This window comes from Tamandua tetradactyla, chromosome 23 (genome assembly GCF_023851605.1).
Source record: "Tamandua tetradactyla isolate mTamTet1 chromosome 23, mTamTet1.pri, whole genome shotgun sequence".
Lineage (NCBI taxonomy): Eukaryota > Metazoa > Chordata > Mammalia > Pilosa > Myrmecophagidae > Tamandua > Tamandua tetradactyla.
The window spans coordinates 1,932,546-1,949,663 of NC_135349.1; the positions used below are offsets into that span (position 1 = coordinate 1,932,546).

Sequence of the window (17,118 nt, forward strand, 5' to 3'; positions counted from 1 at the left end):
TGGTCCTCACAGGAATACCGCCAGGCCCTGTCCCGTGGTTCCCAGACAGGCCTCGGCAGCGGGTCCGCACTCCTGCCACAGCCCCGCTGCCCAGGGCGCCCGCAAACCCGGCCCCGCGCTGTGCCGCGGCCTCTGCCAAGCCACGCTCTTGGTACAGGGGAGCCCGCGTGTTTTCTGTACAATGGGTGTGATACAGCCGAGGGGAGCTGGGGGCAGCGCTGGGGCCCACACAGGGGCTGGCCAGCCTGGCTGCCCCCTGCCCCCTCTCCAGCCTCCTGGACGACCCTCAGCTCCTGCCTCCACTAACTTCCCACTCCATTGACTGAGCTCCGCTTCAGGGCTGGGACTCGATGGCAAAGTGCTGCAGACACCAGCCACAGCTTGAACCCCATGGCAATGAGGAACCGTGCCGGGTTTTGATGGGATGGTGGCGTGCTGCCATCAGAGCTGTGGGGGGCTGAGTGGAGAGCTAACAGATCAGGGAGGTCAGGCAGCCAGCAGGGTCCAGGGAGAGAGGACAGCGGCATCAGAGGCTCAGCTGAGAAACAGCGCAGATATGGGAGACCACAGCGGGGTGGGGGCCGTGGGCGCTTGGCCGTCTTCAGACCTGGGGCTAGGGCTGAGCTGATGGCTGGGGGCTGCCGAGATCCAGCCGTTCGATTCTTTTCTCTCCTGCCCGTTCCCAGGCCTCTCCAGCTGCCGGGACGCTCCCGGCGGAGCCCAGGCTGGTGGGGGAGGGGTTTACGGCAGGAGGTGACGCCATGGGAGCCTTGTCACTTGGGCACAGGCAGCACCATCTGCTCCAGCATCTGCCTGCCTGAGGAGGTGTCTGCTAATTACCTGGGAAACTCCAGGCCCCTACCCCCACCCCATCACAGAAGGGCTGGGGTGGGGGCACCCAGGGCTCTAAGCCTCCTCTGGTGCACTAAGCTGCACTTCTAGGGTCAGCAGGTGGGGGGATCTGGCCAGTGCGGCCAGGACTCCCCATTTGTCCCTTTGGCCTTTAGTGAGCACCTACTATGTGCCAGGCTCCACACTAGGTGATCAAACAGTCACAGATCTCAGGCTTCAGGCCTGGCAGAGTAAAGGGGCACGCAAAGAGCTGAAACGACCCTTCCAGGAGAGGGACACCAGTTTAGTGGTCGCAGGAGCCTCCTTGAAAGGGACGTGGGAGCCGGCCGGAGGCGGAGGAGGTGCAGCCAGGCGGAGAGCCGCCCCCAGCCGCGTTTCCGGAAGATGCGCGGGCAGGGGGTTCGGACCCTGCTCCCGCGCTGGGGGCGGGGGCGGAGCTTGGCCACTTCCATGCTCCCTGCCCCTCACCGCCAGCCCCAGCCCGCGGGCTCACATTCCTGCCGCCCCCGCTCGTGCAGGGGGCCGGCCTGGGCCCGTGGGAAGGGCCGGGGATGGGGTCGCCGTGTGCCGGGGAGGCGGGGCGGGAGCCCAGCTGGGCCACATCTGGCCAGAGCGTGGAGAGACCAAATGGGACAGAAGGCAGCCTTTCATGCCGCGGTGGGGCGGGGCGGCCCAGTGTCTCAGCGCCAAGGAGTGCCTGAAGGATTTGGGGGGACCGGGGAGCAGGCTCCAGGCCCGGAGCTAGCCGACCCTCTCCCCCAGCCTCCCGAAGTAGGGCCGGGACCCAGGAGACCCGTCCGGGAAGAAGGTGGGGTTTGGTACAGGTGCTTTCTCTCTGGAGCCTCAGTGTCACCACCTGCGGCACAGGTGGCTAAACGCTTCTAGAGTGACAGCGGCTGCCCTTGATCTTGAATTGGCACTGCACCCAATTCTCTGGGCCGCGGAAGCGGACTCCGGGGTCGGGATGAGGGGTGGCGCGCACAGCGGGGAAGTAGGTTGTACCTTCGTCCGAACCCGCAGGCCCTGTCCCACCACCTTGGAACGGGGTGGGGAGCGCGCCCTTCAGCGCGATGGGCGCGCGAGGGCAGTCCCGCGGGCTCGGGTTCCCCAGGGAACCACAGGGGTGGGTGGGCGGCGGGCGACGACGCCCGCGGGGCGGAGCAGGGGGGGGCGGGTGGGAGCCCGCGGTATGCGTGCACGTGCTAGAGGGACCCGGGCCCAGCGCCCGCGCGGTGGTTCCCAGCCCCTAGCCGCGGCCCCACGTGGGCGCTGCTAGGACTGGACCCGGGGATGGGGCGGTCCTCGGGGCCAGCCAGCCACTAAGCGCGCGGCGGGGGCGGGGTCTAGCCCCGGGCCACGCCCTCGGGGCGGAGCCCTGGCGGGGAGGTATAAAAGCAGCGGGCGCGGGCGGCGCACAGCTGGACGGCGCCGCGGGACCCGGGGAGCGGTGCTCGTGGGGCGCAGCGAGCAGGGCGCAGCCCGAGGGCGCACGACGGCCGCCCACCGCACCATGCTCAAGCGCTGCGGCCGGCGCCTGCTGCTGGCGCTGGCGGGCGCGCTGCTCGCCTGCCTGCTGGTGCTCACGGCCGACCCGCCGCCGCAGCCCCTGCCCGCCGAGCGCGGCCGCCGCGCGCTGCGCAGCCTGGCGGGCCCCGCGGGGGCGGCCCTGGCGCCCGGGATGGGGGCGGCCCCGGCGCCCGCGGCGCTGGCCGGCGAGGTGCACAGCCTGTCGGAGTACTTCGGCCTGCTGACCCGCGCGCGCAGAGATGCAGGCCCACCGCCCGGGGGCGTCCCCCGCCCCGCCGACGGCACCCCGCGGGCCCCCGCCGAGGCGCTCGGGCCCCGCGACGTCTTCATCGCTGTCAAGACCACCAAGAAGTTCCACCGCGCGCGCCTCGACTTGCTGCTCGAGACCTGGATCTCGCGCCACAAGGAGATGGTGAGCCCGGCGGGCGGGCGGGCGTGGGGCGCGCTGCCCTGTCCGGCTGTGGTGGCGCGCAGAGGGGACCCCGCTGCGTTCCGGTCCTGCATCCTATTCCAGCCCCTTGGAGCTTCTGGGGGCCGGCGACGCCAACCCCTTTCAGTCCTGCCTGCCTGGTGGGCACTGCTCCCCCGTTACAGATGTGGAGGAGCCGGGACCCCCCCCACCTCCAGAGCCCGGATGGGGTGCACTCCCCTAGGCCAGCTTCCAGAGCCTGGGGTTGCTCCTTGTCCTCCACCGTGGGAGACATTGCATCAGTGTCCCCACCCCCGCCCCAAGGCAGGTCATGCCCCGCCCCGTGGTGGGCAACTCTGGGTGGGCTCCTGGGTCGCTGCACCCACCCTGGCAGGGCTCAGACCCTCCTTTGGGGAGGAAGACTGTTTCCTTAGAGGTAAGGTGGGGGTGAGGACCCTCACCCCAGGCTGTGCTGTGGGGGTCAGGGGAGTCACCGCTGGAGATAGGTCTGGGGGCTTCTTCAAGAAAAGGAGGCATTGGAAGGCAGGGTGTGTGCAGAACCGTGCCCCCAGCGCAGGAGGCTCTGCGGCCTGGAGCCGCTGTTTATACTCCCGGATGGAGCTGCACACACACCCCGGGACACACCCCACTTTGAAAATCACCCCGGGGCTGCAGCAGGACGGTTGGGCTGGGGTGGGGCAGAGTGCAGGCCCAGCGAGGGAGGTGGGGGCAATGGGGTGGCCCCCCCCAGCTGAGGGGCTCAGCGGACATACTGGTTATTTGGGGTGAGGGAGGGGGCCCCTAGGATGGGGGTGGAGAGTCAGAGAAGACCCCCTACTCCTCCCTGCCTGGTCACACCCCGGAGGCCCGGGCAGAAGCCTGGGGCCTGCTGGCCTGGCTGAGACCCTGTCTGGAGTCAGTGTGGGGGGATAGGGGGCAAGGTCCTTTCCCGTCCTGTCATGGGGAGGGGTCCCTGGGAACCCCAGGGCAGCCTCCTGGGAACGCAGCGTCCCTTTCCCAGGGGCTCAGCGGGCCTGCGGGAGGGGGCGGTGGGGGCGGCGCGTTTTGTTTGGTGGCCAGGCCGTTAGGATTCCCAGCGCCGGGCGGCTCTCACGCCGGCCCCTTGGGCAAAGGTAACAAAGCCCCTTTCTCCAGCGGAGAAAGGCGTCCAGCCTCTTGTGTGCGGCTCGGCGCTCCATGGGAACCGCCGCCGGCACGCTGGCCACTCAGGTTGCCTGGCGATGAGGGGGGCCAGTAGGGCCCCCCCAGCCCTGACTGACAGCCTGTGGGCACCATCCAGAGCCAGCTGCCCCCGCCTCCCGCCTGGCACTCGGCCTCCCTGCTGTGTGGCCTTGGGCAGCATTCAGTCCTCTCTGAGCACCACCCCCCACCGCCAGCTATGAGGACCTGTCTTCTGGGACCTTTGTGGGTTTTCCCCAGCAGAGGGGATGTGGTCAAGGAGTCGCAGGTGCCAGTCCTAGCTGGCCTGGGAGATCCTGGGCAATACCTTGGGCCTCTGTGACCCTCAGCCTTGTTTTCTCTGAAACACCGAACACACTGCTTTTCCAATAGGGTTGTACAAAAGAGGCCTGACAAAGCCTGGAGGCACAGAGGTGATCCAAGAAGGTACTCAGGCTTGAAGTGAGGGAACCATTACTCCCTCTGGACCCTGAGAGCCCTGCTGGAGGGCCACCAAGTGTTTTCCTTCTCTCCAGCTCACCTCGCCCAGGAGAGGCTGACTTTGCCCCCAGCATCAGCTCATGTGTACAGAGCAAACAAGAGCCCCTTATCCAGTGCACTGTGGTGGTGGTGGGTCCTTTAAATTGTCCTTTCCCAGCCCCCCTGTACTGGGTTCAGAGCCCCAGGGTAACTCAGACCAATCTGGTGGGCGAGCCACGAGGAAGTAGGGACTGGTGGGGGAACCTAGGCAGGCTGTGTGAGCTGAGAGTGGGCATCCGATCTGCAGGGGGAGGGGAAGTATACCACGGGGGGCTTCCTGGAGGCAGTGCCATATGAGCTAGAACAAGAGTAAAAAATGCCCAGCAATTTTGGGGGCTTAGGGCATGTGGGGACAGCCTTGAGGTCTGCAAGGAGGTAGGGGCCTTTGGCCCATATGGCTCCCCACCCCCACAGGAGCTGGTCCAGGCTGCAGCCGCTGCCACCACTGCAGCGGCCACAATTGGGGGGAGGGGGGCGACTGGCATCCTGTGTTTCTTTGAATTGTGGTTCCAGGAACAATGCCGCTTCCTGTGGGTGTCCCCGCCTGCCCGCGCCGGCCCTGCTGCCCTCTGTCTTCCTCCACCAGCCCCTGCAGGGAACTGGGGGGAGCCCTGGGGTTCTCTGTCCCTGAAAGGTGGGGGCAGGGCTGGGCTAGCGCCTTCTCTGCCTCAACGTGGGACCACGGCTGATGCCTGCGCCTCTGTGGGCCTCAGTTTCCCCACCTGTACAGCGCAGAAAAGAACGGTGTCAGAAAGAGAGAGAAGCACCGCCATCTCCGGCACTTTGCTCTCAGCGCAGGGGAGGGCTCAACGCGCCCATTTCACAGAGGAGGAGACTGAGGCTCCTAGCAGTGGGGGAGGCCCGAGGCCGGGTGGCCCCTGTCCCCTCTCTCAGGTGGCTCAGTGGTGGGTAGGTGGGAGGCCCGGCCCCCTCATGCTCCGGCCCCGCCCCAGCTCCTGACCGCCTCCTGCTCCGGAGCTGAACAAAGGTGACTTTAATCTCTGTAGCCTTGGGCTGGGTTTTTAGGACTCGGGAGGCCAGCTCCGCTTGATCTCATTAAGAAAGCATTTTCTTTTTAATCCAGCGCCGGCAGCGGCGTCTGCTCGGGCCGGCCTTCACTGCCTCCCACGGCATTCCTGGGCTGGGAAGCTGGGGAACGGGCGGGGGGCGGGGGGCGAGTCTGTGCGTGCGGGCCGCCGCAGGGTGCCTGCCGCTCTTGGGGGGGCGGGTAGGCAGGTGGGGAGGTGTCGGCACCGTGTGCCACCCCCTTGGCTCTACGTCCATGATCCATAGTGGGGGCTGGCCTCTGGAGTCAGGCTGGGCTGGAGCTGCCCGGTGCTGGAGGGCATCCCCCTGGCCATCCTGGGCGACAGGCCGGAGCCTCCCCACAAACCTGTTTGTACACAGGGGGAAACTGAGGCCTGGCAGGCGTGGGGGTGAGGGGCTCTGCGCAGCTGTTTCCTTTGCTGGGCGCGGCCCCCATCGGGCCCCCGGGCTCCTGGGCTCCGTGCTCGGCCTTGCCAGGGTGCACTGGGTGGCACGCGCTGGGGAGGAAGGAGTTTGCCTCCCGTGCGCCGACCAGCCCGGGCAGGTACTGGCAGCCCCTGTCCCGCCACGCTGGCCCCCGCCTCTTCCATGGGGCTGGCACCGTGGGGCTGCCCATGGCCCTGGGCAGGGCTGTCTGGGACCTGGGGCGCTGACTTGGGTGCTGGGCCACAGCCCAGGGGCAGGGGGCTGCCGCAAGCTCTGACCCTTGGCGGCCACCCAGAGGCCAGGAAGGGCCAGCGCCAGGCCCCAGAACCAGCCCGGCCCAGTTAACCAGGCCAGCTGTATGGTAATGGGCAGCACGGCCACTCCCGCTTAACTCGGCCGCGTTAAGGCCGCGGGGCCCCTCGGCCTGGGACAAAGCTGGCGGTCGACGCCTGCTGACTCGTCCTCGCGCCCGGCCTTTGTGTGCTGGGGCTTGGCAGACACCCAGCGCAGGCCTTTGTCCCTGCGTGGCTGAGGCTCTGCTCCCCAAAGCGGCCCTCCCCGCGTGCCCCCCGGCCGGCCCTGTCCCCGCCCGCGGCCTAGAAGCGGCAGGGCTGGGCGCTGTGTCAACAGGGGTGTGTGTCCTGCCAGGTGTGTGGGCGGGACCACGGCGGGTCACCTGGCGGCCGGGTGGGGCGCCCACCTGGCTCGTGCCAGCCCAGCTGCCCGGGTGACCTTGGGCCGAGCTGTTGGGGAGGGGGTGGGGGGCGAGGCCGGCGAGCCCACGCTGCACCTGGGGAAACTGAGGCCCCGAGAAGCATTAGAGGTTGGGGTGACTGTGCTGTCACTTGAGCTCCGGGGTGGCCGGGGCCAGGTGCCGGGAGCTGCCCACTCAAGGCCATGCTGCTTCTTCCAGACGTTCATCTTCACTGACGGGGAGGACAAAGGCCTGGCCGGGCACACAGGTGAGGCTGGGGGCGGGGCTGGGGGCCGGGCACACAGGTGAGGCTGGGGGAGGGGCCGGGCACACAGGTGAGGCTGGGGACGGGGCTGGGGGCCGGGCACACAGGTGAGGCTGGGGGAGGGGCACACAGGAGAGGCCAGGGCGGGGGTAGGGCCGGGGTGAGGGCACCCTGGGGCCCAGAGGTCACCAGGCGGGTGGGGCTGTGCCCTCAGGGCTTTGTGCAGAGTTCCCGCCCCACCACTGTCCCCCAATTCTCATGCAAATGAGGCCCTTTCAGTCCAGGGTTCCTTTGAGCTGCCAAGGCGGCAACAGGTGGCCGTGGCTGGGAAAAAGCCGCCTGAAAGGGCAGGGGCGGGGTGGGGCGGCGCCACCGGAGAGGGGGTTCAGCTGGGGGGGAGTCACTAGGCCCGGGGATGGGGCGGCCGCTGGGGGCCAAGCCTGGGCCCAGGTGACCTCTCAGTCCCTGGGGACAGATGACCAGTCTCCTCTTTCCAGCTCTGCCCACAGCCTGGGCCCTACTGAGCGTGCCCCCAGCCCCCGGCCCCCCAGCCCTCCAACCCCCCAGCACCCCAGTCCCCCGGCCCCCCAGCTCCCCAACCCCCAGCCCTCCAACCCCCCAGCCCCCCAGTCCCCCAGCCCCCCAGCCCCTGTCCCCTCAGCACCCCAGCCCCACTCAGGGCCCTGGTCACTCACAGGCCACATCATCAACACCAACTGCTCAGCCGCACACAGCCGCCAGGCACTGTCCTGCAAGATGGCTGTGGAGTACGACCACTTCATCGCGTCGGGGCGGAAGTGAGTACGGGGCTGCAGGGGGCCCCCGGGCACCCCTCGCAGGGCCCGCCCCGACGCCCGCCTCGCCCGCAGGTGGTTCTGCCACGTGGATGACGACAACTACGTGAACGTGCGCGCCCTGCTGCGGCTGCTGGCCGGCTTCGCCCACACGCAGGACGTCTACCTCGGCAAGCCCAGCCTCGACCGGCCCATCCAGGCCACGGAGAGGGTCGGCGAGAACCGGGTGGTGAGTGCCTGCCCCGGCCTGCGGCCTGGGCCCCGGGGGACCGGCGGTGTCCCCGCAGGTGGGGGGCAGGCCTGGGCCCAGTAGAGCCTCAGGACGCCCCCTCCCCCGCAGCACCCCGTCCATTTCTGGTTCGCCACCGGCGGCGCTGGTTTCTGCATCAGCCGTGGCCTGGCCCTGAAGATGAGCCCGTGGGCCAGGTGAGTGCCCCCGCCCTGCTGGGCACCCATGTCCCGACCTCCCTGTCCTGCCTGGCGCCCCTCGGGGTGCTCAGGAGCAGCTGCGGTTAAAGGCTCACCCCCTTCGCAGCTGACCATGCCCGGCATCCCTGGCTCAGAACCGCCAGGCACTGGGGGCTGGGGCGGCTGCAGAGAGGGAGGGGGCCGTCCAGAGCAAGCGCCACCCCTAGGCCACTCTCCCCCACCCTCCAGCTTTTCCCCCCACTCCCAGGCCACCCCCATCCTCTCAACCCCCAGGGTGCTCCCCTTGGCCCCCTGCCCTCGGGCCATCCCCCCCCACCGCTGCCCCCTCACCCCCACACCCTGTCCCTCTGCAGCGGGGGCCACTTCATGCGCACAGCTGAGCGCATCCGGCTGCCGGACGACTGCACGGTGGGCTACATCGTGGAGGCGCTGCTGGGTGTGCCCCTCACCCGCAGCGGCCTCTTCCACTCCCACCTGGAGAACCTGCAGCAGGTACCCACCTCTGAGCTCCATGAGCAGGTGTGTCCGCACCCCAGGGCGCTCGGGACGGGACGGCCAGGCTCGAGGGGCGGTGGGGGACAAACACGGGCGGGGTGGGAGGCCTCTGGCCCGATGGGGCCAAGAGCAGCGCCCCACGGCCCCCCGAGTCCCCCTGCAGAGTGGGGGCTGCTCCCATGCTCTCGTCCATCCCTGCGTGCCCGGGCCTCCCGCGTGGGCACAGCTGCTGCACTGGCACACCACAGGCCCCGTGCCTGCTGCAGCCCGCGCTGGGCTTCATTCCAGGGTGCTGTGGGGCAGGCGGCCGGGATGGACCTTCCCTTGCCCAAGGGCTGGCCCGGGCAGACCTGGGCAGCAGGGCACAGTGGCCAGGGCCTCGGACTCTCGGCATCACCTTGCCCTGCCCCATGCAGGTGACCCTGAGCTATGGCATGTTTGAGAACAAGCGGAACACGATTCCTGTGAAGGGGGCCTTCTCGGTGGAAGCTGACCCATCCCGGTGAGGGAACTGAGACCCGGGGGGACCCTGGCATCTAGCCCAGCTGGGGCGGGGGGATGGCCGAGTGGCTGGATGATAGTAGCATCCCCAGGAGCCCTGCCCAGGGCAGTGGGGCTGAAAAGGGGCTCAGCACCCCACCCTGCACAGACCAGCCCCTGCCTCTGTGCCCCCAGGTTCCGCTCCATCCACTGCCTCCTGTACCCGGACACGCCCTGGTGTCCCCACACCGCCGTCTTGTAGCGGACATGGCCGAGACCCCGTCCCCGGGAACCCCTGGTATCCAAAGGGCCCGGGGATCCCTGTCGCGCTGTCCTGGCCTCGGCATTCGAGGCCCCCATGTATCGAGTGCCCGCCCGTGCAGCAGGCTGCTGGGCCGCTCTGCTCCACAGAGGGAGCTGCAGATCTGCCCACCTGACCGCCTTCCCATCCTGCGCAGCTCCAGAGCCCACCTGGAGAAGGTTTTGTATGTCAGAAGTTACCCTGAGGGCGGCTTAGTTACTCTTGTTTTTCAGCGTTTTTGCAAAAGCGGGGGCAGTGGCAGGTGTGCACGGACACGTGCAGCCGCCTCTCTGGTCCTGCTCTGTGCCTGCATCCCGGACCCCTGGCCGCTGCCTCAGGACCCTGTTAGCCGAGCCACGCTAAGGCTTGGGGGCAAGTGGCCTGAGCCCACTCGTCCCGCTGAGCTCTGGCTGGGGCTCTGTGTCCCAATGACACACGGCAGCTGTTTCCTGGGCGAGCTGTGGCTCCGGCCCAGCCCTCCTCGGAGGGGGTCACTTCCCGGATCCCTCAGAGGGCATCGTGTCCCCCATGGTCGGGTGGGCAGAGCTGCGCATTTTATCTCCTCTCTGAAGTAGAGAGAGAGTTGCCCATAGTGGGCGTGTCTGTAAATATCGTGACAGTATTTTTTTACTGTGCTGTTTTTACAAAGGGAGGGGGGTTGGGTAAAAATGTAGGGTGTTTGTGTGTGTGTTCTGGGGGGTGGTGTTATTTTATCTTTTCTGTGGATCAGAAAAAGCAGAAGCCAAATTTTGGGTATTCTTTGTTTTAAAGCTGAAATGGAAACGTCTTCACACTCTGTTATTTATATGTTCCAGTATCTGGAAGCTTCCGCAGCCCTGCCCTCCTCCTGCACAGCCTCGTCCCTGTGCAGGGCCCAGCGGGGCCGCCTGTCCTGTGGGGGTGTGTTTTCTGTTCCGTTTTTCTTTTTACAAAGACGTAGCTAGGAAATCGAATGATAAGGGACAAGCGCTCAGGGAATTGAAGTGTTGCTATGGTGACGTCTTTTGCTTGGAATAAAAGAGCTCTTTGCGGCAACTCCGGGGATCCCGTCTTGGCTGGAAGTCGGGCCTGAGCCTCGGGTTCCGGGGGCCTGGGGGCCCGTGGGGGGACGGGAGGCCCCGCCGGGGTTGCCCACGTCAGGTAGGGCGGGTCAAGATCCGCTGAGCTGCTAGGGAAGAAACCCTGGGATTCGACTCAGCTCTCACAGGTGCTGCGTGGCCAGCCAGGGCCCGCTGGGCACAGCCGGGGTGCCGAGTCTGGCTTCCTGTCTGGAGGTGGGGGGCGCAGTGTGAGGTACCTGGCCTGGCGCCTCCTCACCCACTGAGCTGTCCTGCCTCTTCCATTTTGCAGATGGGGAAACTGAGACTCATGGTGGGGAGGTATAGTGAAGGGCCCAGAGCCTGCGGCCAGGCTGCCTGGAACTCAGCTTCACTGGCTTGGCCTCTGGGACCCCTGCTCTGCCCTTTCTGTCCCCCTGTCTCCACCCCGGAGCTCCCACACAGGACCCAGGGTGTGGGTTCTTGTTTTCCAGAAAAAGCGACTCCTCCGTGCCTTTTCTTCTGCAAATAGAGCCTGTGGGGCTGGCGGGGTGTAGGGGCTGGCGGGGTGTGGGGGTGGGAGGAGCTGCCGGCAACCTCCAGCTGGGGAATTCCCTCTGCACCCCACTTCCTGGCGCCCCCCCCCCTTCCTGGCAGCTGGGGCAGCCCTCACTTCCTCTTGAGCCTCCTGCATAGTCAGAAGGCGCCTCTGCAAATGGAGCCCCCAACACCTCCCGGCAGCATCCCCCACCGGCCTGCTGGGCCTGGCAGCTCTGCCCTCCAGCTGCCCCCCATGTGCACCCCCCAGGGGCATTCCCCCCTTGACTTTGTACAGAGGAGTCTTTTGGCCTCCATGCCCCACTGCTCAAAAAAGCTTCGCACTGCGCAGAAAACAGCAAGTTGACAACTGCTGCTCGCCGCCTCCTCCCCTCCCCAGCCCCACAGCCTTGCCCCACCCCCACCCCCATCTCCTGTCCTGCTAGGGACAGAGGCTGGTCCCAGCTAGTCAGCAGGGGCTTGCTGCCTGGGCCGTGGCCTGGCCCCCCGTGGTCCTGGACAAGCCCGAGTAGGCAGAGCGGGGTCTCCAGAGACCCGGGGCAGCTGCGCGGGCTGTGAGCAGGAACAGGGGGCAGCAGGAGGGCAATGGCCCCTGTCCCGCCCGTCCCATTCATGTGCCGGGCCCCCAGGGAGGCTTGACCATGTTCAGGACGTCACAGCCACCTTATGCGTGGGGTCAGTGGCCCTGGGGACAGGGTGCCGGCCCCTCCAATGTGCAGCTGGGTGGCCTGGCTGTACTGGGCGCCGGGTGTCCACGTGGGAGCTGTCCCAGCGGGCTTAGAGTGCTAGGGGAGACTGAGTCGGGGGCGCGGAGGGACCCCTGAGTGCGGGGCGAAGGTGCTGCAGGAGGGGAGGCCAGCAGCCATGCCCCTCCCTCTTCCCAGGGCAGGAAGCAGCTTCCGGGGGGCTGTGGGGCCCAGGGCTGGGGGGCGGGGCAGGAAGCGGCACGCCCTCTCCCAGGCTGCTGCCCATCTGAGGGGCTTCTGCAGTACAGACCCCAGCCAGCAGGCCTGCTGGGCCCCCCACTGCCCACTCCCACTTTGCCAGAGCCCGGAGCAGAGGCGCAGCCAGGCCTGGGGGCGTGGAGACGGTTCTCAGGAAACCCTCGGTCCTCTTCCCGGGGCAATCACGGCCGACTTCCTGGAAGAGCGTCTGAGTGGAAGTCGACGGCAGCGTGCCTCGGGTCCGGGGCTGGGTCTCTCCCGCCCTCCCCCTCCCCGACCAGCAGCGGGAACCCGGCTGCCGCCTCCGCCCCTCCATGGCGTCAGCCTCAACGGCTGCCCGGCGGGGGACCTCAGTCTCCTAGCCTGGGGCCGGACGCACGGAGGGCATCCGATATGTGCTCGGAGCGGTGACACCGGGACCCGGGGGCTCCGTCGCCCCGCCGTGGCTGCCCGGGGGTGTGGCCGCGCTGAGTGTGGGGCTGCCGGCAGGGTCCCCGCGGTCCTCGGGCGCCGGCTGCTGGCGGCCGCTGGTGGCGGCTCCTCCGGCGCTGCCCCGGCCTCCCCCGCGACCCTCCCCGTCCAGGAGTCCACACCGGCAATTCTGCGTCGCCCCAGCATTTCATTCACCCGGCGCCCCTCGCCCCGCCGCGCCCCTCTCTGCGCCCTCCACTTCGTCACCTGCACGAGTGGGGAGGTGACCTTGCGGAGGGCTGGCCACGTCCGGTCCGCTAGGGGCGTGCTAGGAATGCAGGTTCCTGGGCCCTCCGGGAGGGGGCTCCAACGTTCGGTGGGTTATTTTTTAATTGTGGTGGATATATACATATTTATTAAACATAAAAGTTACCATTTAACCATCTTTTAAGTAGAGTTTGGCGGCATCAAGAGGTTGCGTGCCACCGGCATCTCTCAGCTGATTCTGGAGCCTGCTCCCTCCGGGACCCCTGCCCGGCGCTCTCCTTCCGCTCCCTCGGCCCTGCGCCTGGGGGCCCCCCCACTGTCGCGCCCAGCCCCCCCGGACCCCCACGACTCACTCCCGTTGCCCCCAATCCTGGGGTCATGCGTGGGGGTTTCCGTGTCCCTGAAGGCGGTCTTGCCCCCACCCCAGGGTCACAGCAGCAGCCCTTCAGGGTCCCCCTCTGCCTCCAGCCCCACCGTCCAGGCCACTCCCTCCAACAGCCTGACCCGGCGACCCCCACCCGGCGGGGATGTCCGGTCCAGCGACCCGCTGCCTCGCCGCTGTCCCTCCCCTCGTGGGCTCCTTCCCGGCCTCCCAGCTTCAACCCCAGCCCCTCCTCAACCACGCTGCACCCACACCTGGGTGGAAGATTCCAGACCCTGAAACTCAAGGGGTCCATTGACGCCCACGGCACTCCCACCGCGTGCCGGCTCCGCCTCCACCCCAGTCCCAGGCCCCAGCTCTCACCTCTGCCCTGCTCCAGACCCTTCCCCGCCCTCCCGCTCCCTGCCGACAGCCCTGCTTCCTGTTAGGGGAGCGCTTGCGGACACCCCCGCACGCCCCCACATACCGGCCCCGAATCAGCTGGGGCAGGACCCTCATCTGCCAGCGTCCAGCCCTCCAGCTCCTCTGGGCCAGCCAAGATCATCCCCGACTAACGGATTCTGCCCCCTTCTCCCTCAGTTTCCTCCCTGTGCTGGCTCCTTCCCTCGCAACATGCTGCCTTTCCCCGCCTTAAACACACACACTTACAGCTGTGATTGCCTGTGTGTAAAGAGCAGGAATATCTCAAATCAATAACCTAACTTTATATTTTGAGGAACTAGAAAAAAGAAGAGCAAACGAAACCCAAAGTTGGCAGAAGGAAGAGAAGATTAGGATGGTGACAAATGAAACAGCAAACAAAACTAAAATTGGTTCTTCAAAAAAAAAATCAATAAAATTGAGAAACCTTTAGTGAGACTGACCAAGAAAAAGAAAAGACAAATCACTAAAACTAGAAATGAAAATGTTGGTATCACTACTGACCTTATAGAAACAAAAATGATCATAAGGGCAGCTGTATGCCAATAAATTAGATAATCTAGACACGGTAAAACTTTCAGCAACTCAGAAATCACCTGAACTGGCACAACAAGAAACAGAAAGCTCCACAAACTGAGAGGTACAGACACTGAATCAATCACCGGGAACCTTCCACCGAAGGAAAGCCCACGGCCAGGTGGCTTCACTGGTGAGTTCTACCAAACATTTAGAGCAGAATTAACATCAGTTCATCTCAAACTCTTCCAAAGAACCAAGAGGTGGGAACACTTCCTAATTCCTCTATGAGGGCAGCATTATTCTCACACCAAAGTCTGATAAACACATCACAAGAAAATAAAATTACAGGCCAATTTCTCTCATGAAAACAGACGCAAAAATCCTTAACAAATACTAGGAAACATAATTCAACAGCATATTAAAAAGATTATACACCATGACCAAGTGGAATTTATCCCAGGAATGCAAGGGTGGAGCAACATGAAAATCAATGTAACACACCACACTAATAGAAGGAAGGAAAAACTGATCATAGCAATGGATGCAGAAAAGGCATTTGACAAAAATCTAGCACCTTCTTGATAAAAACACCCAGGAAATTAGGAATAGAGGGACTTTGTGAACATGATAAAAGCCAATTATGAAAAAAAGACAGCAAACTTCTTCTCAATGGTGAAAGATTAAAGCTTTCCCCCTAAGATTAGGAAAAAGGCAAGGATGCTTGCTCTCACACTGCTATTCAGTAGCGTACTAGAAGTTCTTGCCAGAGCAATTAGGCAAGAAAAAGAAACAAAAGATATCCAGTTGGAAAGGAAGAAGTTCAACTCTATTTGCAGATGACACGGTCTTATATATAGAAAACCCAAAGGAATCCACATGAAAGCTAGTTACTTGTTAATAAACGAGTTTAGCAAAGTGGCAGGGTACAGGCTCAAAACACAAAACTCAGTTGGGTTCCTTTACATTAGCAATGAAGGAGCCAAAGAGGACACCAAGAAAACATCTCTACTGACAATCGCTCCTAAAAAAGTAACCTACCAAGGAATAAATTTAACCAAGCATACAAAAGACTTCTACACTGAAAGCTACAAAACACTGCTGAGAGAAAGTAAAGAAGATGGAAATAAAAGGCAAGACATTGCTGATTGTCAGTTAATGCTAAGGTGTCAGAATGACTTAATGCGGTCTATGGAGTCAGTGCAATCCCCATACAAATTTCAGAAGCCTTTTTGTTGCAGAAATGAAAAAACTGAATCTCAAATTCATTTGAAACTACAAGGAGCCCAATAAGCCAAAACAACTTTAAGAAAGATGAATGAAACAGGAAGACTCACATTTACTGATTGCAGTGCTACAAAGCGACTGTAATCAAAATAGTGTGGTGCTGGCACGAGGACAGACAGATGCACCAATGGAATATAACAAAGTCCAGAAATAGACCCAGGCATGTATGGCAAATTGTTTTTGATAAGGGTTCCAAGTCCAGTCAATGGGGAAAGAATAATCTCTTCAAAAATGTTGGAAAAACTGGATAATTACATGCAAAAGAATGCAAATGGACCCCTACCTCACACCATATATAAAAATTAACTCAAAACCAATCAAGTGCCTGAATATAAGAACTAGAACTATAACAAAGGGGTAAATCTTCACAAAAGATTTGGGATTTTGCAATGGATTCTTAGATATGATCTCAAAAGCAGGAACAACAGGGAAAAAAAACCCAGGTAATTTGGACTTTATCAAAATTAAAAGCTTCTGTGCATCAAAAGATACTATCGAGAAGGTGAAACTATAACCTACAGAATGGGAGAATATCAGTTGCAAACCATACGTCAGATGAGAGCTTAATATTCAGAATATAAAGAGAATTTTTACAATACAACAACAAAAGACAATTCAATTTAAAATTGGGCAAAGGACTTCAATAGACATTTCTCCAAAGAGGATATGCAAACGACGGTAAACATCTGAGATGTTCAACATCATTAGCCACTAGGGAAATGCAAATTATAACCACATTGAGATATCACCTCACACCCTGAGGATGGCTGCTATTTAAAACAGAAAGTAACATGACAGAGAGGCTGTGGAGAAGTCAGCACTGGCCTTGATGTAAAATGGCACTGCCACTGTGGAAAGCACAGGATGGTGCCTCAAAAAGTGAACTACAGAATCACCACGTGGCCTGGCAATTCCATTCCTAGGTACACACCCACAGTGAAACCGGGTCTCGGGTGCTTGTACACCCACATCCCTGTACCATTCACAGTGGTCAAAAGGTGTGAACGATCCAAGTATCCATGAAAGGAATGGAGTTTTGAGATACACTGCAACATGGATGGACCTTAGAAACATTTTCCTAGGTAAAATAAGCAAGGCACATGAAGACAAATATTGCAAGATGCCACTTACAAGGGATGTCTAGAAATAGCAAGTTTGCAAAATCAGGAAGTATATTAGAGGTTATAAGGGAGGGGAGAAGGGGGGAGGTGTTTTCACTTGGTCATAGAGTTTGTAAATAGAAAGTAAACTTGCACACACCATTCTCCAGATTTGCATCCCTGCTGTCACTGTTTCTCCACTGCCCTTCGAAGGTTGCTGTTTCTTGCCGCCCTGCCTTCTGCCATGCTTTCCTGAAGGAGCCCTGGACCCGTTCTTGTCCAGGTCACAGTGATATCTCTGTTGCCAGAGGGCTGGCCGCTTTGACCTTCGGCAGCATGTGACAGGGCCCTGCACTTCCTTCTCGGCACGTGGCGTCGTGGGGTTCCCCCTGCCCCCACTGGTGGCTCCTTCCTCTTCTCCCAGAGCCTGAAAGCTGGGGGGCCTCTCAAGTAACCCCCACGTCCACTTGGGCCCCCACCAACCCATTTCCCAGATAGCAAAGTGATGCCTCTGAAACGCCAACCGGATCCGCACTCTGCCCAAAAGCCCCCGGCCCCGCCCTGCCGACCTGTCACCCTCCCTGACTGGCCTTGCCCGGACGCTCGCATGCCCAGCCCCAGCCTTTGGTGACAGGAGCTGCTGAGGGGCCCAGTGTCCCCACCACGCAGGACGGTCTCCCCAAACATGAAGGCAGCAGACCCGCTCCTGTGCTGTGTCCTGCTGCTGGGGAAGAGGCCAGGACGACTCAGGAAGAGGC

At 62.6% G+C, this 17,118-nt stretch overlaps 1 protein-coding gene across 1 annotated transcript; it reads left to right on the top strand.

Annotated features, from left to right (window-relative positions):
• Nucleotides 1-2,286: 2,286 nt before the first annotated feature.
• LFNG (LFNG O-fucosylpeptide 3-beta-N-acetylglucosaminyltransferase) lies at nucleotides 2,287-12,828 on the top strand. Its single transcript, XM_077140454.1, has 8 exons — nucleotides 2,287-2,791; nucleotides 6,894-6,942; nucleotides 7,637-7,736; nucleotides 7,809-7,962; nucleotides 8,074-8,159; nucleotides 8,516-8,681; nucleotides 9,074-9,159; nucleotides 9,333-12,828. Exons 1-8 carry the CDS (start codon nucleotides 2,363-2,365, stop codon nucleotides 9,397-9,399), a joined length of 1,137 nt encoding a protein of 378 aa, XP_076996569.1. The 5' UTR covers nucleotides 2,287-2,362; the 3' UTR covers nucleotides 9,400-12,828.
• The last annotated feature ends 4,290 nt before the right edge of the window (nucleotides 12,829-17,118 follow it).

Bases quoted from the DNA above. Each gene is read 5' to 3' on its own strand.
- LFNG (XM_077140454.1), top strand. From the start codon at position 2,363: ATGCTCAAGCGCTGCGGCCGGCGCCTGCTGCTGGCGCTGGCGGGCGCG. The intron at 7,737-7,808 runs GTGAGTACGGGG...CCTCGCCCGCAG, and splicing joins TTCATCGCGTCGGGGCGGAA to GTGGTTCTGCCACGTGGATG. The intron at 8,682-9,073 runs GTGTGTCCGCAC...TGCCCCATGCAG, and splicing joins CCTCTGAGCTCCATGAGCAG to GTGACCCTGAGCTATGGCAT.